We start from the raw sequence: 27,089 nt of genomic DNA, 5'->3' as shown, positions 1-27,089 counted from the left end.
TTTGAGATTGATTTTATTTTTATCTATTTATCTTTTATTGGAGTTCAATTTGCCAACATATAGCATAACACCCAGTGCTCATCCCATCAAGTGCCCCCCTCAGCGCCCATCATCCAGTCACCCCCACCCCCCGCCCACCTCCCTTTCTACCACCCCTTGTTCGTTTCCCAGTTAGGAGTCTCTCATGCTGTCTCCCTTTCTGATATTTCCCGCTCATTTTTTCTCCTTTCCCCTTTATTCCCTTTCACTATTTTTTATATTCCCCAAATGAATGAGACCATATGTTTGTCCTTCTCCGATTGACTCATTTCACTCAGCATAATACCCTCCAGTTCCATCCACGTTGAAGCAAATGGTGGGTATTTGTGGTTTCTAATGGCTGAGTAATATTCCATTGTATACATAGACCACAGCTTCTTTATCCATTCATCTGTTGATGGACACCAAGGCTCCTTCCACAGTTTGGCTATTGTGGACATTGCTGCTATGAACATTGGGGTGCAGGAAGGCATAGGTTTTTAACCAACTGAGCCACCCAGGTGCTCCTCGGCTGAAACTTTAATCAGAGTGAAAATGTGGGAGTACAATATATAAAATGAAATAATAAAAAGACACATATTAAACAACTTAGAGAATTTATTTGGAAAGTAGGAAATAAAAAGAATGATTTTAACATTTATTTAGAATACGAACAAAACTAGAAAAAGTTAAACTACAGGAAAGAAGGCAGAGAGTACAGAAGTTGGCTTAATGGCCATCCAATATAAACAAGCAAAACCTAAGTTTCTTTCATGCAAATAAGCATTAAGGAGAAGGGCACAGGAATGTTTACAGAACAGGCCACAAGTATTTTAAAAATTTACATAAGAAAATGTACATAAATGAAAAAATAAACTAGACAATTTACAAGAAATGCTTTATAGGTACAATAAGCTATAAGTTAATTATGAATAAAATTTATAGCACATCATACATTTTTACATCACAGATTCAGTGTTAGAAGAATTCCAACATGACAAAAGCTTATTAGACTTGACAAGAAGAATGTGAAGGACAGAATAAGGCAACTTAAACTGAAATGGCTTATATAAGTAAAATTAAAATATACAAATATCTAGATATGATTTCGTCAATAACTGGGCAGAATTAAGACAAATGTCATTTACTTTAGTTAAAAAGTGGAAGTCTCAATATAGTTCAAATAAAAAGGGAAGCATACAATTTGTAAAAAAAATAATAAAGCCGTCTTCTTATTAAGACTTACATCCTAATTCCATTAATTAGAGTTGGGACAAAGAGACTAAGATATTGATGTTAGGTTGTACACAGTTACCTTTTGTTTCTAAGTGTTTGTTCTAAATGTTGTATACCTCAGAAAAAAGTTGTAAATTTCAAAATGGCTTAATATCTGCAATAACCACTGATTGTGCCATGTATGATGTCCATGATTCAGATACACATAAAGCTAAAATAATCCCAAACTATTTGCATTACTTATGTATATTTTACAAATTATGTAAAAGTTCAAATGTTTTCTTTGAAAGCTACTGAAACTATAAGCAATGCAATGAATAAAAGATGTTAATAGCAAAAAAAATTCAGCAATATCATAGAATTGAAATTCAGTTGCATATTTTATACAATTCAAAACCTTGAATTTTAACTTCATTCACTCCTTTGAAAAATATATTCATTAGTTCTTTTAAACACAAAATTAGTGGCAGCTGCAGCAAAATGACTGAAAATTTTAATCTCTTAACTACACAAAGAGCCAACATATAAAGATTTCTAAATCTTAAGGAAAAAAAAAATTATTTCCCCTCAAACACATCATTCAGCACTATGTAGTACTTGAAATCTCAGTATCAACTCATTGCTACATTTATTTTAAATAACAAGCTGGGAATGTCAGAATCATTATTCTCAGACAATTCTAAGGATAAAAGTATTTTAGGTCTTCATCATATTTGATGTAAATGACTAGAACACATGATATTTCAACTCACTTGGAGGTAATTAAAATAGTTTTAGAAATTTCACTAAGAATTGTGTTTGACAAAAACAGTAATTCCTGGAAGAGTTTATCCCACATCTGTTCCTACTCACAATGACCAGAAAGAAGAAACAGCTTGAAGAAAAGGGCCACTAAAAATCTCAAATATATCTAATATTCAAACATTCATGAATTTAGTGGGATGTTCCTTTTTGTACAATGGAAAAGTTATAATAATGTCCACATAATTTTAAAGTTAACACAATAAAAATTCCAGATACTTCCACAGATAAAAGCGTGCACACATGCGCACGCACACATACACCGACACACACACACACACACGCACACATTTACTATATATATATATATATATAAAACCCCTCATATTACTTTAAGTCTATCTACTTGGCCAGTATAGGCAAGAACATAACATTATGAGAGAATATCTAATATTATTCTACTGGTTTGGTGAGAATCCAGAATCTAGTGCCTATCAACATATATAAATCATATCAACTTCAAAACAGGACACCACGTATCTAAACAAATTATTTTACTCTTTCCAAATGCTGCCATGAATAGAGCAACTATCTTTTTTCAGGATCCTGATGGTAAATGAGTCATTTCCCATTGTAACAAAAGAAAGTAACAAAGAATTTAGACCACTGGCTGGCACAATTTCTAAAATAATGCCAACTTACCATCCTACATCCACTGAACACACAAGAGGTAACACAAGCAAAAAAGACTGCTTTGACAAGACATTTGAACTTTTCAGAAGTGGAAATAACTCAGAATTTTAGATATGGTCAAAAAGCTAGGGCGATTTACTTTTTATATCACCATTATTTTTATTAGGCTATTAAAAATACCTTAAAGGAAGAAAAAAATTACTTCTTTTGGTCTTTATTACAAGGCTCAGTAGAAAATATAAGACAACCACTGTCTCAAATATTGAAAATAGGCAGTAATACAGATAAAGCACATTATTTTCTGAGGTTATCTGATGATAGAAACAAAGTTGGCTGAATTCCTTATTAGGAAAACAGGACATCAATGACATTTCCTGGCAAATCATCTTAAATAAGGTCAAAGAGTATTACAAAAAGGCAATATATTTCTAATATTTTGTTTATACATACCACAAAACTCAGTTAAATGCAAAATAATAGACACTCATTTTTTTTTCTGGTGATTATCCTTTAAGAGTTTTTCCATGGCTTTAAATAAGAAAGGATTTCTAAGCTATATCCTCAAATGCAGCGGACTAAAAAGCATAAAGTGCTCAACAGAAAAAAAAAGATATACTATACAAAATATGAACATTTTTGCATATAAAAACAAGCAAAGTGGTTATAAAGGTCATCTGGAAATCATTGCCTTGCTAAGCTTTCCACCCAAGAATGCAACCTTAGAAATCAAGGCAAGATGTGATGGACTGCTCTTAGAAGGTAAGAGTTCCCATCTGACATAGAGGAAAACCTTTCCCTTTAGCTGCATTTTTCTTAAAGACACGGGACTTTCAGGAACTAGTACTTATAATACAGTAATCACATTTGCATGCAAAGGTAAAAAACGCGGGAATCTTTACAGAGTCTAATATTTGGCAAAAAATCTGAACCTCCTTAGACTGTCAACGGCCATGTCTGTTATTGGCAATGGCACTGACTTTACCTAAACAAAGAGCCCACCTATTTAAATTAGAGTAGCTAAGCAAGGAATGCCCCTGTTGACAAGCAAGCAAGTCTAATACTATGTCTTTGGAGAAATTGGGTATAGAACGAAAAGCCATTAGTTTTAAATGCCTCTAGTTAAAAGGCAATATTTTGGTGGGAGAGGGGGTATTGGTAGCAGAAAGTTCTAGACATTGTGTTCTTTATCAAGTCCCCAAATAGATAGTGCTCTTTGCATTTGAAAATACCAGTTTTTAAGAATGAAAATTAAATCCAAAAATTATAAAGCTTCTCTTGTGTGTATAAAACTCAATGAAGAATTAAACGGGCTTCTTTTTAGTCCTAAAATTGTCTTCTCAAAGTTCAATTAGATAAGGTTGGTGGGGGATCCCTGGGTGGTGCAGCGGTTTGGCGCCTGCCTTTGGCCCAGGGCGCGATCCTGAAGACCCGGGATCGAATCCCACGTCGGGCTCCCGGTGCATGGAGCCTGCTTCTCCCTCTGCCTGTGTCTCTGCCTCTCTTTCTCTCTCTCTCTCTATCATAAATAAATAAAAATTTATTAAAAAAAAAAAAGATAAGGTTGGGGGGATTTAAGTCACTGGAATCATCAAATTTGCTTCAGTGAAGGAAAAAGACATTCTGGAGACTGTTGAGGTCAGTCAGGATGGTTCTTGGGCAACTTTATCAGTATTACTGTAAAAATGATACACGGTTATGATGAAATGGCAGGATTCAACGTAAGGTATTTTTGAATTGGCCAGAAATACAGCTAATCTGTGTAAAATAAACTAGCCCAAATGAGCTATTTACCTTCCTTCTGTATTTAAAAAAAAAACTCCCATAAAAAAAAATATTTCCCATATCCCCTCTCAAACATTCTTTAAAAAGCCCTTATTCATAAAGTTTTAATGGATACATGAGAGTGTTCATTTTTAAGAGCTAGCTCTGGAACTGCACTGTCTAGTACAGTAGCCACTACCCAAATTTGGCTCTTGAGAACTTGGAATGTGGTTAGCCTAAACTGAGGTGTGCCCTAAGTATAAATATACACTGGTTTTAAAGACAAACAAAAATAGGTATCTCCTAAATAACTTTCTATAGTGATTATACATTGAAATGGTAACATACCAGACATATTGGGTTAAATAGAAATATATAATCAAAATGATTTTCACCTGTTTCTTTTTACTTTTTAAATGTGCCTACTAGAAAATGTCAAATTACATATGGCTTACACTTTATGTTCTTAAACTGTACAGTCTAATAGAAAGAGAGCTTTTAGGCATTATGCTGATTGGGCTTAGAACTAAACCTATTTACCACTGTATGCTTACAAAGAATTTTGTGAGGCTATAAAAAAAAAAAAACAAAAACCTAGAATCTTGGCAGTCTATCACAACTCTGTGTTCATGCTTATTACTCCAGGAATTCTTGATTATACATGAGAATAGCCAAGATCAACAGTGGTGAAATGGTTGTTCACTGTATATGCATTTTAACAGGTAACTTCAGTTTCAAAGGACAAAAGTATGAAACACAGTCCCAAATTAACAAAAGCAATGATCAACTTAACTTACATGGACTTTGACCCTTCCATTTCTTTCTTAAAGACAGCCCCAGATCTACAGCTGTTAATATAGTTTGCCATAGGTATACAACTTGAAATTATCACTTAAAAATAAAAACTTTTTATACAAATGTCCAAATCACAGAATTTTAAAATAAACTGAATGCATGGCTTTTTGTAATAACAGAAATATCTAGCTACAACAGTGGAAACATTAAAGTAAGAAACATTTAGTCATTGTAGATTTTTCAAAATGACTTACTGACCTAACATGAATTCAAAGTTCCAAATATTCTAAATTCTAAAAAATTACCTTACATGCTTTTCCCTCTAAATTAAATCACTCTCATTATTCAGATGTTCATGTCTTTAAATAAATAAAACTGAATTTTAAATATTTGAGCACAAAATTTGAAAACTATAAGGAGAAATGTCTCAAGCACCTCTACTGCACATTGTTTTTTATGGAAAAAAATTATGTTCCATAAAAACATATAAATACTTCTTTCTTCCTATAATGTAAACAATTTTTAAGCTCTTCAAAGCACATCCACATTTACTGGTAATTTAAGGAGGTGAATATTTTCCCCAAATCTACTTCTTAAACCAATTAATTAATTAACAGACTTAAACAACTTTGCTGAACTCCTGGACCTCCAAAAACGTAATGTCAAAGTAAAAATCTGAAAAAATTAATAACATTATAAAAAATGACTTCAAAACAGAAAACAAATTCCAAGGCAAGAGGATTTACAAATTTTGGAACTATAATGCCTTTATTACCAGAATGTATAAAACACTGATCCTTTTCTAATTCTGCAATACTGCCTCAGACTCCTACAGTTTCAAAACAACTCATCTTTTAGATTTCCATAACATCTCTTTAGAATAAATGTGATTAAATGTGATCTTGTTGCTGTTCATAATAGATTAAAGTCTCTGGTTTTGAAGTTTCAGACCTAATTAAACAGAAATGACTACGTTCAGGCCCGAGATAAATGTGGTATAGAAAGAGCACAGGTCTCTATCAATGCACACAAACCATATTCTATTAGTATAGTCCTAGGACCTCATTAAATGGACTTTCAAATAAGTAATTAAGCCTCTAATTAAAGGATACAAAACATTTTTCAAGTATAATGATTAACATAAAATACAGAAAGTGCAATTATCACCGATTATGTTATTTTCTAGGATTCATCTTAAAATTCAGGATAATATTTAATAATAGTATTTCAATTAAATTATGGCATTTGAAAAAGTTTATACTTCTGGGAAAATATCATATAAACATGCTTTTTTGGTGAAGGAAATGTTGAGAAAACTACAAGAATGAATAATTAATATTGCCTTAACATTTCTAAAATCAAAAAAAAAATGATCATCTTTGATAGCCATTTCAATAAGTTTGATACAGGGTATGTTACCATCCACTTAGTAGTAACCAATACACACAGAACGCACTTGTAACAAATATTCAGATCCAATTATTTTCAGGAGCTAAACATTTCAGAGACTTTAAGATTTGTTTGAGCATACAGTACTGCAATAGTTGGCTACATAAAATAAATAGAAAATTTTCTGAGAGGAAGCTCAATAATCAGAGGCTGTATTGCATTTAAGGATTTAACACTGGCTATATATATACAGAAGGGAAAGCATTTCAATTAGAAATACTGCACATGTTACCAAGCTCTCTCTTTTAATATGGCAACTTTTAGCAGCTTACCACTGTGACATTTAAAAATCAACAGGAATAGTGCTACTCTGTTATCCTTTGGTTCCCAGTGACAAATAATGCAGTAACAATGACTCTGGTTTTCAGTTCCTCATGGATGACATTTATTAGTAGAGAGAAACCTGATGCTTTTTAGCTGAAATTTGGCAGCCCAAGAAGTGCACCAACAGCTCCAAAATATCCCTGTATAATTTTAAAACAATTATTAACACAGTTCAGCTTTTAAATTAGTAGGCAATATTAACAACTACTAAAAACAGATATTTATGTAAAATCTATTTAAGAACATTTATTCAAAAACTTATCAATTTCTGTGTTGCCAGCTAGTATTTGAAAAATATGAAATATATATTTTCAAAGTGTGGTTTTTAGACACTGAAAAGCTTCTAGGGCTATTACTACAATTCTGAGCCCTTCTCCCCTTTCCTCAAAACAATTCCTTTTCTTTCACCTGCCAATCTCCCGGGCTACAGCATGCCACTCGGAGCCTGCACAGCAGCAGTTCACCATAGTGAGAGCAGTAACAACCCAACATAAACACAAGAAAATACTCTGAATCTGTTATTAAAATTAATAATACTTCCATTTGATCAGAAACAAAACAATTCAAGGTAGATTTAGTTACTCCAAAATATTATATGAACTGATATTTTCAGATCAGAATAACCGGATATAATGAACGAATAGAAAAAAAATTTTGAATAACCTCCAAAATTTTAACAGTGGTCCTTCTGGAGGTGTTGTGGTGGTAGGATTAAGGAGAATTTTCATTGCCTAATTATATATTTTTGTGTCAGTTCATTTTTAATATTTTTTTATTTAGAGAAAAACAAAACAACAAAAGAATACAATTTAACTAAGTATACAGCAGCCCAATATTTACAGAGCTTATAAGATCTAGTATAGCTCTTTCTTGGTCAGGAATTAGGAAACTAATTAGGAAACTTCTAGGTCAGAAGTAGGAAACTCCACCTTAATGGGGTGCCTACCAGGTTATAGTAACCCTTATCTCCCCAATTCAAATTGAAGTCAGGGACTCAATATACTATTAGATAAATCATAGTTTTATACTTATAAGTACATAGTAAGAAGCAATATATGAAACCTGTTTATAAAAGCATGCTATTGGGCAGCCCGGGTGGCTCAATGGTTTAGCGCCTGCCTTTGGCCCAGGGCCTGATCCTAGAGACCCAGGATCGAATCCCACATCAGGCTCCCTGCATGAAGCCTGCTTCTCCCTCTGCCTGCGTCTCTGCCTCTCTCTCTCTCTCTGTGTCTCTCATGAATAAATAAGTAAAAATAAATAAATAAATAAATAAATAAATAAATAAATAAAAAATAAAAGCATGCTATTAAAATTCACAAAGCATTATTTTCCTATCATACCTCATGCTCTAGAAACAATGCTTTCAGTTGACCTTTTGACCAATAATCCAGTGCATATGCCAAAAGTTTCATTGAGAGAGTATTGACACGTAAAAAGTTTCCAACAAAGACAACTCGGTTTATTTTCTAAAAAGAAAGAAGAAAATGACATGAAATATAAATTATCAAGTGGATTTTATAATACAGTAGGGTTTAGAAAATCTCTACTTTAAAATGCAAACAACTACTACCTTTTTTTAGGGTCTACTACATTCCTGGTACATATTATCTCCATAATCCTGAATATTTAAAATTTAGATCAGGACATGTCACTACACATTTGTCAAAACCCACAGAATGTACACCAAGAGTGAACCCAATGTAAAGTAAGGGCTTTGGGTGATAATAATGTGTCACTGCAAGTTCAATGATTGTAACAAATGTACCAATCTGGTGCTGGATGTTGACAGTGGGGGAGGCTGTACAGCTATAGGGTTCAAGGGTATATGGGAACTCTCTGTATTTTTCTACTCAATTTTGCTGTGAACCTAAAACCTCTCTAAAAAATATAGTCTATTTTGAAAAAGCAAAATTCTGGAAAGACCCTAGTAAATGATTTTAGAGGACACTTGTTTTTGAAGATGACCAATAAATAATCTATTAAGAAAGTAATTTGGAGAAATATTATTGAGATTAAAACCAAGGAAAAGTATTTTAAATGGGTTTAGGATTACTAACACTGTAACCTTGAGGCTTCCAGCATCTCTGGCATCAGCCTAACCCATCAAGTCACCCTCTGCTAAGAAGATTCCACTCATTAATTTGGTTCTGTAGAGAACCTTGAAGGAAATTTTTTATGGAGGAACTGGTGTTTCAAACTCCAGGAAACTTTTCCACTCTCACTGTATACTGAACTTTTGAATATACGTTTTTGCACACTGAGTTTGGATAGTGTAAACGCTGGCCTTAATTATCGCTAAGTCAAGTGGCCAGTGAAAATGTAGATCTACAGGGCTAAGAAAAAAGGTCCTGGATTATTGTTAGCCCATAAAAGTGAAATACTCCCTAAAACGTAGGTTAAAACATCCGTTAGTGGCTCCATCAACCAACTTACTACACTGTCACTGAGAAACAACATATTGGATTTAAACAGAATAATTCAAAGGATTAATTTGGTTTTTTTCACAATTGTTCTCTGCTGAAGCTTTTTTCCTCAAATATCTGCATGCATGATTATCTCACCTCTTTCCAGTATCTATCCAAGGGTCACATTTTCAATAAAGCCTTCCTTTAACCACTCAATTACTCAGCAATTTGTTTTCTGCAGATGTACTCTCAATTTTCTTTATTTTGTTTGATTTTCTTTTTTTAAGAAATACCACTTATTACCCTATACATACTAAAAATTTATTAAAATACTAGAATGGATGCAACCTCCACAAAGTCAGGGATCTTTGTTTTCTTCACTAGTGTACCCCAAGTGCCTAGAACAATGCCTGGCACATGGTTCTCTGTAAATACTTACTCAATGAAAAAATGAACAGATGAAGGATTCCCTCAAAAAAGCAAAATTCCCAATTCATTTAAGGTATTTGATATTTACAAATATCAAATTAAAATTAAATGGGCAAATACATCTATTACATGAAGGCAGATTATATATACAATCTCCTTCAAATAAAAATAACCCAACAATGAGGGTAAACACAGGAGTACTTGCTTTTCCTAAGTATACATCATTCAAATTTCTTGTGAAGAACAAGTCTCAATGCCTTCATAGCCCTGTACAATGCTGCTTGATCCATATGCAACAAGGCAGCACTGTAAAGAAGCCGAAGGCAATAAGAAAACTTCTAAGCACTTGCTAATCAAATGTAACATTAATAGCAAAAAATACCCCTTTCAAAAATTAGTTACCTCAAAAATGTCCTATGTTTGGAAAAACTTTCTATCTTCAAGAGATTTAGGTTGTGTATTTCTGAAAAAGTTTGTAGATAAATTTGAAATGTAAATGTCTCTTTGTTCTACTACCAACTTGAATAATCGGCTACTTTCTTTAAAGGTAACATAATTTGGTACATGTGGTATATACAGCTAATGAACCTTGGTATTTAACAGAGAAGATCTCAATCCTACAGGTCTCCTTAAGGAACACAAAGAAGCCCTGCTATATATACATAAAACTCCAATCTATATTTTTCATATAGTTAAATTTTTTTACCTCATTAACAGCACACATTCGTGCCACAGAACCAATGTTATTGGTGATAGTAACTAAAGTAGCTCTTGCTAGATCTTCTTTACTGACAGTTTCTCGCTTCTCCTTATAAATCATATTACCAAAACTGCAGAGAAATGAAAAACAAACAAAATTCTGTTGATAATAAGCAACATTTCACACATTTTATCCTACAGATAAATTTATACAGGTATAAAATATGGTATAAACAAGGTTACTGACGGACTCACTGAACTAGACACATGGCAGAATACTGGAAATCACCATGAAACTCTGATAAATCCACAGTATAAAATACCAAGAGACTGTTAATAGGGGAGGGAAGGAAGGAAGGGGAGAGAAAAAGGAAGGGGGACAGAGGAAGGGGAGAGAGAGAGAGAGAGGAAGGGTAGAAAGAGAGAGAAAGGGGGGGACTGGAGGCTGGCAGATAGACTAGGATATGTTGCTTGTTGATGAGTACACAGGAGTAAGTAGTATGCTGTATAATGGTATATAAATTTTACCTTCTGAAAGTTACCTTCTGTATAAGGGGGTGAGAAGGATATATATTTTTATTTGCGTAAAGAAATATTGAAAGGATACTCAAGAATTAATAAAATGGTTTCCTACAGGGTGTACCTGGGCAGACTTGACGTGTATCTTATTTTTAAATTACATGAATGTTCAAAACTTGGAACCTAAGCCAGGTAGGAGTAAGCCCCCTTGTAGCTTCTTGATACGTTGCTTTCTAAAAACTAAATAAGCAACTTTTATTTTTTTAATTACAACATAAATATTAAACTCACCTAGACGCTACAGCCCAACCCGGCAGACCAAATCTTTCATAATCTCCCCCGTAAATATCACGGACCAGTTTGTCAGCTTGGGTGCTGTCACCTTTGGATGCCATTTCAAGAGCCTCTTCAAAACTTTCACAGCCAGTCAATAAACAGCATAAACCCAGAAATGTACCCCCTCCAAGGCTAAAGAAAATAAAGAAAACTGGGTAAGTTATATTTATAAAGTATTCTTTCTCCAAAATTAAAAGGAGTATTCATGTTATCAATATGCACAAAGAAAGAACACATTGCTAATGCCAAGTGCTGAAATATCAGCATAATGAAGGTAAGAAAAATGCCAACCCAAACTTGTCAGATGAAAAAATAAACCAAAGGGGGAGAAAATCAGTTGGTAGAAGCAACATGAAGGCTGGAGGGATGTTTTATATCTTCTATTATCTTTACCCAATTCCTTACACTTTATAATTGCTAAAAACAAATGCTTTATGTGTGGGGATGGGGAGGGAAAGCAGTTTAAGTGTTAAAAAAAAAGTAGTATCATATGAAATAAAAGGAGAAAACTTATAACTCTAAATGGTTTCCAGGAAAATGATTTAGTGAAAGGCCTATTTACTTGGTCTGACAAGGCTGAAATCAATTCAATGTGACACATTAGCATTTTAGCATGACCCAAAAATGAATATGGTGAGAAAATTTGTCAGGCTGGTCAATATGTTAAGGATAAAAATCTACCTGGATATACTGATAAAATGAAACCATGTCTCTCTAATCCCTAGAATCAAAACCTTTGCTCCCAGTCTCACCTAAATTTCTATTTTTTTCCTTTTTTTTTCATTGAAGTTTGATTTGCCAACATACAGTATAACACCAAGTGCTCAAACCATCAGGTGTCCTCCTCAGTGCCCATCACCCAGTTGCCCCATCCACCCGCCTGCCTCCCCTTCCACTACCCTTGGTTCAGTTTCCCAGAGTTAGTAGTCTCTCATGTTTTGTCACCCTCTCTAATTTTTCCCATTCATTTTCCCTCCTTTCACCTAAATTTCTAACAAACTCTATCCCTGGAATTTAGTTAACGGATTGCATTTCTTTTAGAATTGATTGAAGTAGGTAATACTTCCCTGTAATTCTATGGCATAGAGAGTTAACAATGGAAGCAGATTTTTAGAAACCACAGAGATAAAATATTAAAGGGCGCCTAGGGGGCAGCCTGGGTGGCTCAGCGGTTTAGCGCTGCCTTCAACCCAGGGTGTGATCCTGGAAGCCCGGGATCGAGTCCCATGTCGGGCTCCCTGCATGGAGCCTGCTTCTCCCTCTGCCTATGTCTCTGCCTCTCTGTGTGTGTCTCTCATGAATAAATAAAATCTTTATTTATAGATAGATATAGATAGATAGATAGATAGATAGATAGATAGATAGAGGGCGCCTGGGTGGCTCAGTCAGCTGAGTGTCTGCCTTGTGTTTGGGTCATGATCCCAGAGTCCTGAGATCAAGCCCTGCATCAGGCTCCCTGCTCAGTGAAGAGCCTGCTTCTCGTTCTCCCTCTACCGCTCCCCGTGCTTATGCTCAATCTCTGTCAAATACATTAAAAAATAAAAATATCTTAAAAAAATACTAATTTAAGTATCATTTAGGGGTGCCTGGCTGGCTCAGTCAGTGGAGAATGCAACTCTTCATCTCAAGGTCATGAGTCTGAGCCCCACATGGAGGTAGAGTTTACTTAGATAAAGAAAAAATTATCACTTTAATAAGAGTACTACTTTAAAATGGAAATGAGTTTTTCTTCATAAACCCGCAAATCTTCCTCAAACAGGAGTCTCTACCCTCCTTAAAAGCTGATAAAGTATATATCAGAATCATAAGGACAATTTTAAATTTCATTTTACAACAATATTTCAGGCATTATAGAAATTAAAGAAATACCTTATGGGATATTTAGAACATTAATGTTATCCCATAAAGAGCTCGTGTTAAATTTGTCCTCTAAGAATTATTACAAGAGCATGTGGATGGCTCAGTTGGTTGAGCATCTGATTCTTGATTTTGGCTCAGGTAACGATCTTAGGGTCATGAGACTGAACTCTGCATGGATATCTGTGCTTAGAGGGGAGTCTACTTGAGATTCTCTCTCTCCCTCTGCCTCTCCCCCCATGCTCTCTCTTGCTTTCTCAAATAAATGAAATAAATCTTGAAAAAAAATTATTACAATGTTATCCGATACCACATTTAAATATGAATCTGATCCAACCATCATGCAAGCTGACCAGTGGCAAATTTCAGGCTTAAATATGTTATAAAACAGTGAAAAACAACAAGAATGCTTTGGCAAATACAAGTCCTTAGAATCATTCCAGATAAGAACTCCCTCTTACAATTATGGAAATTTTGATGCCAACTGATATTAAGCAAATGTAAATATGTAATGATTTTAGATTGAATCTTTATACACATACCTTATAAAACAATATTATTTGCAACACTTATACTTACACATCTACATTTTTTGCTACTGCACAAATGCATGTTAGAGGCTAGCATTAAGATGATTTCACAACTTCTATGTATAAAACAACATGAATGCTGCAATAAGTACAAAAAGGTCACTACCTTGTCCCGGTTACTCGTTTATAGTTGTCTTTGGAATGGACTGCTAAAATACTGACTCCTGAACCAATGTTCACTATCAGCAGTGGATAGGGATCATCCAGGTTAAAAGGCATCTTTTGGCATCGCTCAGGTTCTGAGGCATTAGCAAAATAATAGCACTCTGCTTGTCCATTGAAACTGACAGAATCTATATACAGCAAGCCCTTTACAAGGCAGTCAAGTTCATCCAGTTTGTGCAGGTGGAGGTTTCCAATCTATAAACAAACAAAACAAAACACCATAGAATTTTGTAAAGTGAAAAAGGGACAGTATTCAAAATACTTGGCTCAACTGCACTGTATGTGTAATTTTCATGTACTTTATAAAACTTGAAAATCATCTATGACCCATACACTTTCACTTGTTTTGTTTCCTGTCGTTATCTCTTAGTCCAATGGTTCTCAGTGATGGTGGTATTACCTTTGGATGCACTCTGGAAATTTGTGGGGATATTTCAGTTTTTACAAAGATGGAGAGGAGGAGAGGAGCAAACTAACATTTAGTGGGCAAGGACTTCTTATGTTCAAACCATTCAATAAATTGAATGCAAATCAGTATTATCCATCAAAAGAAAAAAATGATAACAATTTAGACTTTTAAACTATCTCAAAGTTTAAGGGGCTTACTTATGTGAGCCATATAAGTGATCACTTACATTCTATTAACAGACTTTTCTAATGTGAATTTAAGAAATTAAATGGTTTATGCATGTTTTCAAAGAAAACAAATTTCAGTAGCCCCAAATGCTCACTTTCTTTTATTCAAATGAAAGGACTAATGAAGAATGAAGAAGCTTGGCAAACCCCCACTAGTATATAATCAATGTTACATAGTCCTCTTGCCATATCCCAATGACCTCCTTTGAGATAGGAGCATAGTAAGGCTGGTGGATAAAACCAGAAAAAAGGGAAAATAGGGACTCTCATTCAGATGTCTACTTAATCAAAAGACACTGGCCTCAGCTGTTTTTGTTTTTAGTGAAGAGGCAGGGGCAGGGAAAGAGATGGTCCTGGGAGAAAGGACTGTATGGATAATACACAAAAGCAATGCAAACACATGTCAATAATAGTGACTGTAATTCAAACCCCACTTATATTTGGCTTTGTACACTGCCAAATTCATTGAAATCCCAATGAATTTTATTGTAGCTTTATAACAGTCCCTAAACTTGGCAAGTTTTACCAAGTATTATGTACAACAAGCCCAAATCTGGGCAATTTTTTACTCAGTCTATAAAGGTGTTTAAGTGCCCCAAATGAAAAGCTAGTCATGAATACAAACTTCCTCTGTATCCAGCAGGGGTAACTAATCTAGGCAACATGCTAGATGGGAACCTAGCCTCTTATTTTAAAAATAAGGAGGGGGCACCTAGGTGGCAGTTGTTTGAAAGTCCAACTCTTAGTTTTGGCTCAGGTCATGCATGATCTCAGGGTTGTGAGACTGAATCCCATGATGGACTAGGCCCACAGTGAGTTGTCTGCTAGTCCCTCTCCCTGTGTCATTCCTCCCACTCCTATGCACATACTCTCTCTCTCAAATAAATAAATCTTAAAAAAAAAAAAAAAAAAAAAGAATGAGCATCAATTTTTGGCTTTGAGTAAGATACCTACTGTGCGAAAATCTTCTTCAAACTTGTAAGCACCACCTCCTGTAGCACATAGCACCGTGTGTAATGTTGAGAAGTTTTTATCTCTTCCCATCTGGATAAAAGTAGGCAGGTCGTGGGTTGGAAATCTGATAAAGTGCAAGTTTCCTCTTCGGCCAAAAAGTGTTAAATCCTTCAGTTCAAGGTGTACATCCCGAATACCAGTGGATCCATATGCTACATTAGAAGTCAAATATTTCCGGATACTTTTTAGGCTCTCAACTTCTTCTTGTTCTTCCTCTGCTGTGATATCAATAGGTTCAAAATATGAGAGCTTTACTAGAGTCCCCCCAATGTCCATGCCAAACCATGGGAAAGCTGTGGATTAAAAAAACAAAAACAAAAAACATATGTATATGTGTATATATCAACTTTAGAAATGCAAATTAGGTACTAGTTAATTAGCCACAAACTTATATGCTGAATCATGCAGTCAATAACATTCTGGGGTAAGATGCTTCTTCTATGTGCAACTCAACTTTTTCCCTTTGAAGTATTGCTTTATACATTTTCTAAAAACCTGTAACGTAAGATGCTTAGAGCTCGCCCAGGGCCTTTCAATTCCTGCTCAGGTAGGTATTCCTTTTCACCCTATTAAATACTCATCATATGCCCCAGGGGAATCAGGAAAAATTTGGACCAATAATTGGTCCAAATTTGGACCTGTTTTAATAAATAGGTCATTACCTAGGGCTTGATAATATTTCTAATAAGATTTTAATGTAATAAAATTGGCCTATAATTACTTCAAGTAACCTAAGGGAAAAAGTACCTCCTTAAAAAGAACTTATTCTTTGCTCATTAAACGTTATGTTTCTTTGGTACATCTGGTTAATAAAATTAGCTGTTAATAATGTTGAAGAGAAGTCTATCGGGCACATTTGGGCAGGGAGTTATATCATTTGGGTTTGGGACTTGATGTTCTTTCACCAACTGGACTTATATATGACTTTGGAAAAACCATTAACTTCTCTGAATCCTAGTTTGTTCCAGGTCTGTTTCAATTCTCTGAGATCGTAAACAAAATGACAGAGACTCAAGAATAATTTAATACTTAATACAAAATACTCTAATACATACATTACAAAAAACCTCAGAACAAAATATACCTCACAGTTTTTTATGTGTAAGCGGTCATGGGAAACTAGTTCCCTCCAAAATCTGTTTCTTAAATATTTGTATTTTATTTGATATTAATATTAGTATTTTATTTGATATATGTGAGTATTAGAAACCAGTAACATACAATTCAACAAGAAAGGATTCTATACATTTCTCCATTTCAGAATTTACACTTACTGAAATCAGTACAGTAAATAATATTAAATGAGGAAGGAGTAATTCTAATTATCTTCTTCTGGAGAAATAGTTCATTTTTTTTAAAAGCTCATTTATTGTATTTGAAACCCAAGTTTAGACATTAAAGACAGTGTTAAAAAGGAAACCTCTTTAATAGTAAAATGACTTAAGACTATAATCTGGGGGGTAAGACCCCAGCAGCCATAACATTTGTGTCACCTAAAGATTTTTATAAGCAACTAAAATATAAAAGAAATTGACTAAATTTTCTCAATTTTCAAATCCCTAGTAGCAAGCAGCAATACTAAAATTTACAGACAAGAAATTCACAGCAACTGTTTGCTTGGACAACACACTGAAAGAAAAGACAATACAGGGTAGCTCTACTGATCCAGTAAGTCAGAGATGGCTTCAGAATTTTCCCAATCTGCTGAACAGGTAGATAATGAGGACACTTTTCAGTGGACATTACATAAAACATAGGAATGATTCTGATATAACCAAAATGATTTATTTTTTAAAAATTTGAGAGTGGAGAGAGAGAGGGGAGGTTGCCTGAGCGGGGAAGGACAGAGGGAGAAGGAGAAGCAGACAGAGAGCCTGACTCTGCTGGATCCCAGGACCTTGATATGATCTGACCCAAAGGCAGATACTTAAGTGACTGAGCCACCCAGGGACCTGATTTCTCTTATTTAATCATGTTTGATTCTAGATTCATGGGGGTGGGTGTACAAGTCACTGTTGCCACATAAAATGAATTTTGGGATAGAAAAATTTCTACAAGGGAAGATTTACTAAGCTAAAAACCTTTATTTTCCAAAGTTAAAAATACTTTAGAAATTAAGTTTATAGTTTTCCTACATATGTGTCAGGTGTCAAAATACATACAAATAAAAAGATTACTTCGGAGCAAACTAAAATGCTGAAAAATTACCAGGCTCAAGGATCATGTTATTTTTATTTTCAGTCAGAAGTCCCTGTCTGCTCCCAGGTTTATAAATATTTGAAAACTGCCATTCTTGAAAGAAAAACCCAATTAATATTTATGTGAAGAACTTTTAATTCTTACACAAAACCATAAATTAAGTTTTGAAAAGACCTTACTGCCTAGGAAGATATTTGAAGCTTATAGATGAAATACTGGAGAGTAAGAAATTTTCTACTTTTCTTCTCTTTTTTTTTTTTTTAAATTTGTTTTTAAATTTATTTATCATAGTCACATAGAATGAGAGAGAGAGGCAGAGACACAGGCAGAGGGAGAAGCAGGCTCCATGCACCGGGAGCCTGACGGGGGATTCGATCCCGGGTCTCCAGGATCGCGCCCTGGGCCAAAGGCAGGCACTAAACCGCTGCGCCACCCAGGGATCCCCTCTACTTTTCTAAAGCTATGTAGGAGTACCACACTTTTTCATCCCAAGGGGTCAATGGCCAATTCCAAAATACCTAACAGTGGAGTAGGCAGTAGAAAAAAGGCTCACTGAATGAAATCGCTTGTGAAACCTAGGGTGCATGAAAAGTGTTAACTAGTTCTTTCCCAAAGAAAACTACTGTTTAAGTATCATTATCATTAAAATGATAAAAACAAAAATCTTCTACTACTTATTTATTTATTTATTTATTTATTTATTTATTTATTTATTTATTTATAGATTTTATTTATTTATTCATGAGAGATAGAGAGAGGCAGAGGGAGAAGCAGGCTCCATGCAGGGAGCCCTGGTTTCCAGGATCAACGCTCTGGGCCGGAGGCAGGTGATCAACCGCTGAGCCACCCAGGGATCTCCCTGGTGGCTTGTTTTAAAAAGCTTTTGTTGATATATTTGCATGGAACAACCAATCTTGTCCTAGCTGAAAAACTCCACACAGAAACCAAAAAAACTTGTTTACAAAGTTATGTCTTATTGTTATAGTATATCAATCTGCCATTTCTTTTAAATTACATTAATTACTGAAGAATATTATAAGATATGTACGACATGCAACATATAAAGAATAACCACCACCGGGGATGCCTGAGTGGCTCAAACAGTTAACTGTCCAACTTTTGGTTTCAGCTCAGGTCATGAGATCAAACCCTGCCTTGGGCTCTGTGCTCAGTGGGAAGTCTGTTGAAGATGGTCTCTCACTCTAAAATAAATAAATCTTAAAAAAAAAAAAAATAGACACCAACAACCACAAACTCATGAAATAATATTACCATTCAATTTTAAATCTTTGAGTGACTCACTTTTTTACACTGGACTAGAGAAACAGAATGTTTTATGAAATAACTGTAAATTAAGTTGGAAAAACTGTATAATATCTTTAAGGGTTATTGCCTACAGAGGTTGTTTTTTTAAAATTAAGAATGCAAAAACCCCAAGAATCATCTCACATCTAGCCTATGAGATATGTCTGTTCTTAAGGGAAGCGTAACTAGAGATGCTATATTGTAGACAATAAATTTCTCAGTAATCATGTGCAAACTAGAACACTGCATGCCCTTTCTATTTTTCAGTAAATCTCAATTATGACAATTTTCTTCTTAAAATCAGGAAGTAAGGACTGGAAAAACTCAGCCTTGCCAGTGACTCTAAAGAAAAAAAGTTGGTAACAGCCATCTTTGGTATAGTGAACTTTTAACTCAGCAGAGTTCTGGAATTCATTCTCTTATGCCAAAGAGGGGGAAAAAAATCACATTAAAAAAGTATGGAAGCCCTCTGCCCCAGGAGCCATGGAGGAGCAATGCTACCATAGCAATGCTATGGCTCTATGCTACCCTATGGCTGTGGGCCTCAATGAGGGCCACAAGGTGAGTAACAGTGGAATCAAGCCCAGGTATAGCTGCTGCTGCCACGGTCACCTCACCAAACACACCAAGTTTGTGCAGGGTATGATCCCATAAGTATGCTGCTTCGTCTCATACACCCCATATGAATGAACAGCATGAGTGGCACATGCAAGATCTCTAAGGACAAGTGTCTCCTCAAGTTCATCAAAAAAAGTGTGGGGACTTACAACCATGCCAAAAGGAAAAGAGGAAAAGAGCAATGTCCTGGAAGCCACGAGGAAAGCAGTAGCCAAGAAGGACTGAACCCCCTTCCCTCTGTATATAATACAGCCTCTTTGGAACTTGAAAAAGAAATTAAAAATTTTTAGGTAATCTCTACACCCAACGAGGGACTCAAACTCACAACCCCAAGATCAAGAGTCCCAAGCTCTAATGACTGAGCCAGTGAGATGTGTCCTACAGAAAACACAAATTCTTTTTTTTTTTCCAGAAAACACAAATTCTTAATAATGATCCACTCCTATCACTTAGTAAGTGGTATAATTACTGATCTTTACATTTTCCAGTACATTAAAAAAAAAACAAAACAAAACCTTTTTTTGTCACTGACCAAAATTGGAGGGGAAAGGGGCATGGAGCTCAAACTTTGTTTGCAATTCCAAGTATGAGGCAAATATAAGTACAACCACAGGTCCACTAATAGCTCATGAGGTAAGAAAAAGATCTGTTTCCTAAAAAATCAGGGAAGTATCTATACCTATAGCCTTGTTGCTTCTAGCCAAGAGATAGGTTAAAAGTAGGTTACCAGTGTGTGAACAAGCTACTTACTGCATATAACCTAAACATTTTTTTTCTTAGATAATAAAACTCTCCATTGCCAAGGTGAAAATAATGAATGAAAATACACATTGAAGGGGATCCTTGGGTGGCTCAGCGGTTTAGCGCCTGCCTTGGGCCCAGGGCGTGATTCTGGAGTCTGAGATGGAGTCCCACATCAGGCTCCCTGCATGGAACCTGCTTCTCCCTCTGCCTGTGTCTCTGCCTCTCTCTCTCTGTGTGGCTCTCATGAATAAATAAAATCTTAAAACAAAACAAAACAAAACAAAACCAGAATACACATTAAAAAAAAACACATTCCATAAATCATAAACGCAAATGAAGTATTTTGATGATGGCAAATACGTGCTGCCCTCTCAAGACTTTCCTACAATATATCTGGCTTTCAAAAAATAACTATTTTTCAGCTGAGCCTAACAGAGCTGCCATTAGCCATCAGTAACAAAAATATCCAGAACTATCATAAGCATAAAGTGCTACATCAAGAATTATCTCTCTTACAAGACAGACTGTATATGAAGAGACCTGCCATGTCCAATCCCCTTGATATCTAGCCATGAGGCAAACTGTTGATTTCTAACAAGATGTGTTATAAGAGTTTGGTGTCAAAAAACAAAAAAACAAACAAAAAAAAAAAAGAGTTTGGTGTCTTGCTAGGTGTTGTAAAGGGGTGGGGGAGAAATATTAAAGAACTGTTTAACTGCTAATGGCTCCATGTAGATTTTAGCCCAAAGGGATCCTTTGGGACCCTTTGATGGGAAAGGGACCAAATGATGAAAATGTTCAAAACATTAGTAGATTATTTTAAAAAGCAAAATTCTAAAATGGGCATGTATGCAGGTAAATTCTGGGTATGCTTGATATTCTTGGATAAAAAAGACATGCATTTTGCTTTTCCCAATAATCATTCCAAATAAAAATATTGGTATTTTGAAACAGACTAAAAAAATAACTACTTTTACATCTTTAGTATCATAATTCCTTAGAAAAGCATCAGGTAAATATTTTTCCCCCTTTGGTAAATTAGGTACATCAAAGGAAACATTAGAAATTATATTCGATTGTACCTTATCTCATCATCTACTGGAAGGGATTTTTTTTTTTTTTTAAAGTAGGCTCCACATGGGGCTTGAACTCACCAAGTTGAGATCAAGACCTGAGCTGAGATCAAGAGTCAGATGTTTAACGAACAGAGCCACCCAGGCGTCCCTGGAAGTGATCATTCTTAAGTAATGATTCAATTTACAAACAGGCCAATCAAATTATATAGAAGCAAACCACACACATATGCCATATACTTTGCTCTGCTCTTGACAAAAGCTTCAGGCAACAGCTTGGGTTAGCAAAGCAGAGACTCAAAAATCTTTATCTTCTCAAATTAAAAAAATGTATCTTTTATTATCATCTTGTTAATTAGGCTACAAGCCACTAAGGTAAGCAAAACAAATGTCGAACATACCATAAGACATCCTGTCAGTCGAGGTACAAGAGGAACTCATGGCTGTTTGGCTTTTTAATATCTAATATTTAAGCAGTGTGAAAAATTTAAGGTAAAGCAAACACTGCCATTTTGCAGGTTTCCATATTTTCACTAGCAAAAGTTTTTCATTAGGTTAATGTTTGACTTTATCCCTCCCTTGGAGTTGAATTAACACATATTTCAAATGTTAATCTTTTACTACATAATCTGGCAGATGAAACTAATTCCTTTTCTTATTTTCTGGTTAAATACATGCATCTGATTTATAACCTTGCAATATATTAAGTGATGTATCTAAAAGCAATGTATTCTGACACTTAGAAATGTGAATGTAAGAATGTGAAGCCAAAGCCACTTGTTTAACGCTGCAATGCATGTAAAGATAGTGCTTTAAACATACGAAGGGCTCACTAAATTTATAATTATTCAAATAAATAAATTTATAATTATTAGAAAAACCCCTATACGAGTACTTAAAAGCAACAAAAATGTATCTTTAGCTAATCTGAGTGTTCATGTTCCTAAGAACATTAGAGATAACACTTGCTGGTTACATATATTTATAATCCATAATTGAAATACTTTCCTTCACAAAGAAAAACAAGATGTTCTTTACTTTTCCTGTAAAGACTGAGGAAGCAGTAACGTCATCTTCTACACAAAAGAAACAGGAAATGTTACGCTAGACTTCTAAATCATATTAACTGACTAGTGTTTCAGTAGGACTCTTTCATCATTAATGGTCTCATAATGTAGTAATACGTAACTTTAAAAAAACAGGTGTTCTTTTCTCAACCTAAAGTTTATTTTATAAACCTTTATATCTTTGCTGAAGCACCTTTGACAGAGGTGGCATTCATACCTGATAACAAGTGTGCCCAAATCTAACAAACCAATTATCATGGCAAAAAGAATATAACTGTAAGAGTGTGCATATGAGCTTGTCATTGTTCAACTTATTTTACTAAATGGAAGTTCTAAGACAAGCAGGGAAAATGTTAGTTAAGATGTCCAAGTGTTCTGTATTACTGCATCTGTTCAAGATCAGTCTAATTTAGCAACTGTAAAGAAAACTAGAAGTGGTTCTATAATCCTGTCACCTAAGCCTTCACGTTACTATTTTATAGACTCCTTGAACAAGGACTCTTTCACTATCATAAGAAATCATCATTAAAATACATATCTCTTAAGCAGGCAGATAAAACCACCAGATCAGAAAGGTTTCTCTATTTCGACTAAATTGTACCCCCACGGGTGCAGAAAAAAGAACACTGGGCTATGAGTCAGTCCACTCAGGGAACCTCATCAGCACAGAGTTGGTCGGTATAGCCTTGAAAAGTTACTCCGGGGCTACATAAATTCCATTTCCTCATCTGTAAAATCAAGACCAAATCATCTCATATTTAAATAACAATGAGTAGTTTTTAGAGTGCTTTGGTATGCAGCCTTTCTGGTGAAGTTACAAGAACTTTGACCGTCCAGAAGGGAAGGTGTCCATGCTCCCTTTTGCAGATTTCTTAGATGTGTAAGATCACATGAGACAGTAAAGACCGTAAAATACCACCAATACGACCCTAAGATAAGCATACATCCCCTAGTTCCTTTGGGAGAATGTACTTAGAAAGTCCGAAAATCGTGATGAGCGATTAAATAAGCTACTTACAGGAGTAAAAGGTCTTTAAAAGCCTAAAAATAAAAAGGAAATGAAAGTTGATTTGCTCTTAAAACATGTGCAGAAGATTTCATTAAACAGTACGTACATATACAGTCGTGGAAAAATCTCTGAGGGTATCCACCAAAATATTAATAGTGGTTAGTTAGCTCTGAGTGGCGGGAATACCCGTGATTTTTATCTTCCGTTTTATGTTTTTTTTTTTTTAATTTTGTTTATTTTTATTTTTTTTAAGCAAACACGATCTAGCTGTCATTCTAAACAAATTCTAAACAAAAACAAGCCACGGCAATCACCCACTGGTAGGTGACCGGCGTGTTTTAAAGAGATTCTAATTGTAACAACAGTGACAACTCCCAGGAACACACCGGGATTTCAAGGACACGAGCGAGAAGCCCAGAAATCAGTAGGGAAAAAAGAAAAACAAACAGTGGTAAATGCCCCCGTGCAAACGAGGCCCGTTTCCACCCTGGTTTAGGGGGAGCAGAGGGGGAGTGGACTGGCAGGTCTAGCACGCCTCGCCAAAGCCCAACGAAAAATCCCCGTAGGCGCGTCCCAGAACTCGAGGAGGCCGTAAAGCGCCGGGGGCGGCGGGGGCCTCGGGGGCCTCGGGGGGCCTCGGGGGCCTCGGGGGCCGGCGGGGGCCTCGGTGCCCGCGCCCCCACCCCGAGCCGCAGGCCGGGGACCAGGCCGCTCCACTAAGGCGCCTCCGCCCGGGCCCCAGGAGCTCTCCCAACCCGGCGGGCCCACGCCCCATCTTACAGGGTTTCTTGGCATCTTTAATCTTCATGGCGTCTGCGGAAGCAACCAGGGGCAGCCTCGGTCCGGGGCACGCAGGGCAGCGGCGGCGACTCCGGAGGTGCCTGGGCCGCGCGGGAAGGCCCGGCCGGTTCCTCCCCTTAGGCCCGGCGGGGCGGGCCTAGGGCGGGGCGGCGGCGCCTGAGGCGAGGCCCGGCCCAGGGGGCGGCCTCCCCACCCCCGCGAGGGTGTGCCGGGACCGAGCGAGCTGGGGAAGGCCGCCGGCCTCGCCGCTCCGGGGCCCCCCGCGGCCGCTCCGAACAAAAGGCCCCGGTCCCCGAGCCGCCGCCGCCGCACTGAGAAGCAGCCCGCCCAGGCCGGGAGCCCACGTGACGCGAGCTCCCCCCCCTCTCTCCGCTCGCCGCGGGCTGCTGGGGATTGTAGTTCTCCGGGTCCCGACGCCGCGGTCTTGGCCGGCGGCCGTGGGCTCGGACTACAAAGCCCAGGATGCGTCGCGGTCCCTCCTCTGAGGCCCCTCCGCTTCCGGAGATCGCCTCAGCGTGGTCCCAGAGAGAAGAGGGACGGGCCTTAGTCACGCCAGCGACGGGGCGACCAATGGTGGCCGAGGCGGGCGGGCGGGCGTGCGGCAGGAGTCGGGCTCAGGCCTGCCCCCGCCGCTGAAGGAGAAGGGGCAGGGCCGTCGGCGCGGGGACCGTCCTGACTGTCGTGTGAGTCGCGGACTCCCCCGCAGCGGGAAACCTGGCGGCGGCCTCGTGGAGAGTAGAGAGCGCCGAGGGCAGGGCCGTGGCGCCGGTGTGAAGCCGGGTCCTGCGCGGCCGGGCCCCCTGGCTTAGTGGAGACGCCTCGAATGCCGTTGAAGTTGGGGTGATCCTAATAATGGCGGTGAAAACAGTAACTAACGTGTATTGGAAGTTGCCATGTCCTAGGCACTCTGCTAAGCACATTTTACGGAATTAGTTCAACTAACCGGCCTCGTCAACTGCCTTACAATCGTCATCACTCCTCTTGAAGATGAGGTGGGAGCCGAGAAGTTAAAAAAAAAAACTAAAAACAAAAAACCTGCGGGGCGCTTGCCCTTTGCCACAGTTCCGGCCTTCCAAAGGGGAAAGTGTCCAGGGAGGGAAATTAGACGCTCCAGGTCTCACAGCAAAGACCCCCTTTCCCCAGGCCTCCTACCTCCTAGACTCTGAATCTCTCCTCTCCTCTCCTCTCCTCTCCTCTCCTCTCCTCTCCTCTCCTCTCCTCTCCTCTCCTCTCCTCTCCTCTCCTCTCCTCTCCCCTCCCCTCCCCTCCCCTCCCCTCCCCTCCCCTCCCCTCCCCTCCCCTCCCCTCCCCTCCCCTCCCCTCCCCTCCCCTCCCCTCCCCTCCCCTCCCCTCCCCTCCTTTCTCTCTCTCTCTCTCTCTCTCTCTCTCTCTCTCTCTCTCTCTCTCTCTCTTCTCTTGTCTTTTCTTTCTAGGTTTTATACATTTATTCGTGAGAGACACGCACGGAGAGGCAGAGACACAGGCAGAGGGAGAAGCCTGCGGCCGGCCTGGGTCCCAGGGTCCCAGGGCCCCAGGGTCCCGGGGTCACGCCCTGAAGGCAGCCGCTCAGCCGCTGAGCCACGCAGGTGCCCCATGCTGAGTTTTCAAGCCGGAACAAGAAGCGATGGCATTGCGGACCTTCTCCCCGCCTCTGCTCCACATTTGTCCCCCAGTAAGTTGACCAGGAATTCAGTGACTTTGGCCACCATTCAGATAGTTTGAGAATTGGCCAAGGACGATTGAGCGTTAGTGCCCCTGCCTTGTGGAGGATGAGACAAGGATTGGGAATATGGCCAGGAAGGGACACAAACTACCAGGGCGCTCTCAGGGTACTGAGAGCAGGCACTTTGCAAGGTGCTTTCCTTACTTTTCGATTGAATCCCCACAACCACTCTGAAGTATAATGATTAAGAACTCCAAATTTGAATTTACATCTTGGTCCTGTAACTTGTCAATACGTTTGGGCAAATGACTCCATCTCTCTGATTCTCATAGTGCCTACGTTCCATGGGATTGGGATAGGGATTAGATGAAAGCAGGGATATAAAGTGGTTAACTCATTGTGTGTTTGTTTTTTTTTTTTTTATACATTTATTTCTGCTTCATTCTTTAAGTTAGAGCAAATGATGATCCTGGAGTGAAAGGTCTCCCAACCAAGGTAGTGATGGAGGAGGAGGGCCTTGAACAAAGATGATTGTGGTGGTGATGATGGTTTGCCATTTATTCCAGGTAAAGGAATTGGAAGAGGGGGAACAACTCCTTTGGGTAGAGGTGGCACTGGTAGAGACAATGATGGGCATGGCCCTCTATCTGCCTGTAGATGATCAGTAAGTGATGACTATGTCTATTATTGCTGTTTTTTTCCTAATTATAAATATGAAGAAAGGTTATCCATGCTGTTTGGCTAAGGTAATTATTTAGGATTGGACCTCAGGTCTAATTGGTACTTTGTGGTTCCTTATTTTAATTATTTTGACTCCAAGTTCCACATTTGTTGTTTAGAAATATATTTTTATTCTTTTTATAGAAACATTCTTTTGAATTCTCTAACGTGTGACCTCGTAACTCTGAACTATGACTGGTAGACTTAACCTCCTTTTCCT

The 27,089-nt window shown here is 37.5% G+C and overlaps 1 protein-coding gene and 1 pseudogene across 3 annotated transcripts in view; one reads left to right on the top strand and one right to left on the bottom strand.

The window, feature by feature from the left end:
- Positions 1 to 618: 618 nt before the first annotated feature.
- The window catches only part of PANK3 (pantothenate kinase 3), a 56,477-nt gene continuing 30,006 nt past the window's right edge, over positions 619 to 27,089 (bottom strand). The window contains exons 1-7 of one of the 3 annotated variants that reach the window (XM_049109160.1): positions 24,466 to 24,825; positions 15,611 to 15,963; positions 13,962 to 14,215; positions 11,364 to 11,540; positions 10,561 to 10,684; positions 8,361 to 8,486; positions 619 to 4,204 (exon numbers count right to left, since the gene is read on the bottom strand). In XM_049109160.1, the coding sequence (XP_048965117.1) occupies positions 4,037 to 4,204; positions 8,361 to 8,486; positions 10,561 to 10,684; positions 11,364 to 11,540; positions 13,962 to 14,215; positions 15,611 to 15,963; positions 24,466 to 24,493 (1,230 nt within the window). In that variant the 5' untranslated portion in view covers positions 24,494 to 24,825 and the 3' untranslated portion in view covers positions 619 to 4,036. Of the gene's footprint in view, positions 7,158 to 8,360; positions 8,487 to 10,560; positions 10,685 to 11,363; positions 11,541 to 13,961; positions 14,216 to 15,610; positions 15,964 to 24,465; positions 24,826 to 27,089 lie in introns of those variants that run through there. The other 2 variants (XM_025434719.3, XM_049109161.1) reach the window with 2 other exon arrangements.
- Positions 19,585 to 20,149, top strand: LOC118354596 (60S ribosomal protein L36-like; annotated as a pseudogene).

Source organism: Canis lupus, chromosome 4, assembly GCF_003254725.2.
Source record: "Canis lupus dingo isolate Sandy chromosome 4, ASM325472v2, whole genome shotgun sequence".
Taxonomy (NCBI): domain Eukaryota; kingdom Metazoa; phylum Chordata; class Mammalia; order Carnivora; family Canidae; genus Canis; species Canis lupus.
This window is presented reverse-complemented; position numbering and strand designations above follow the sequence as displayed.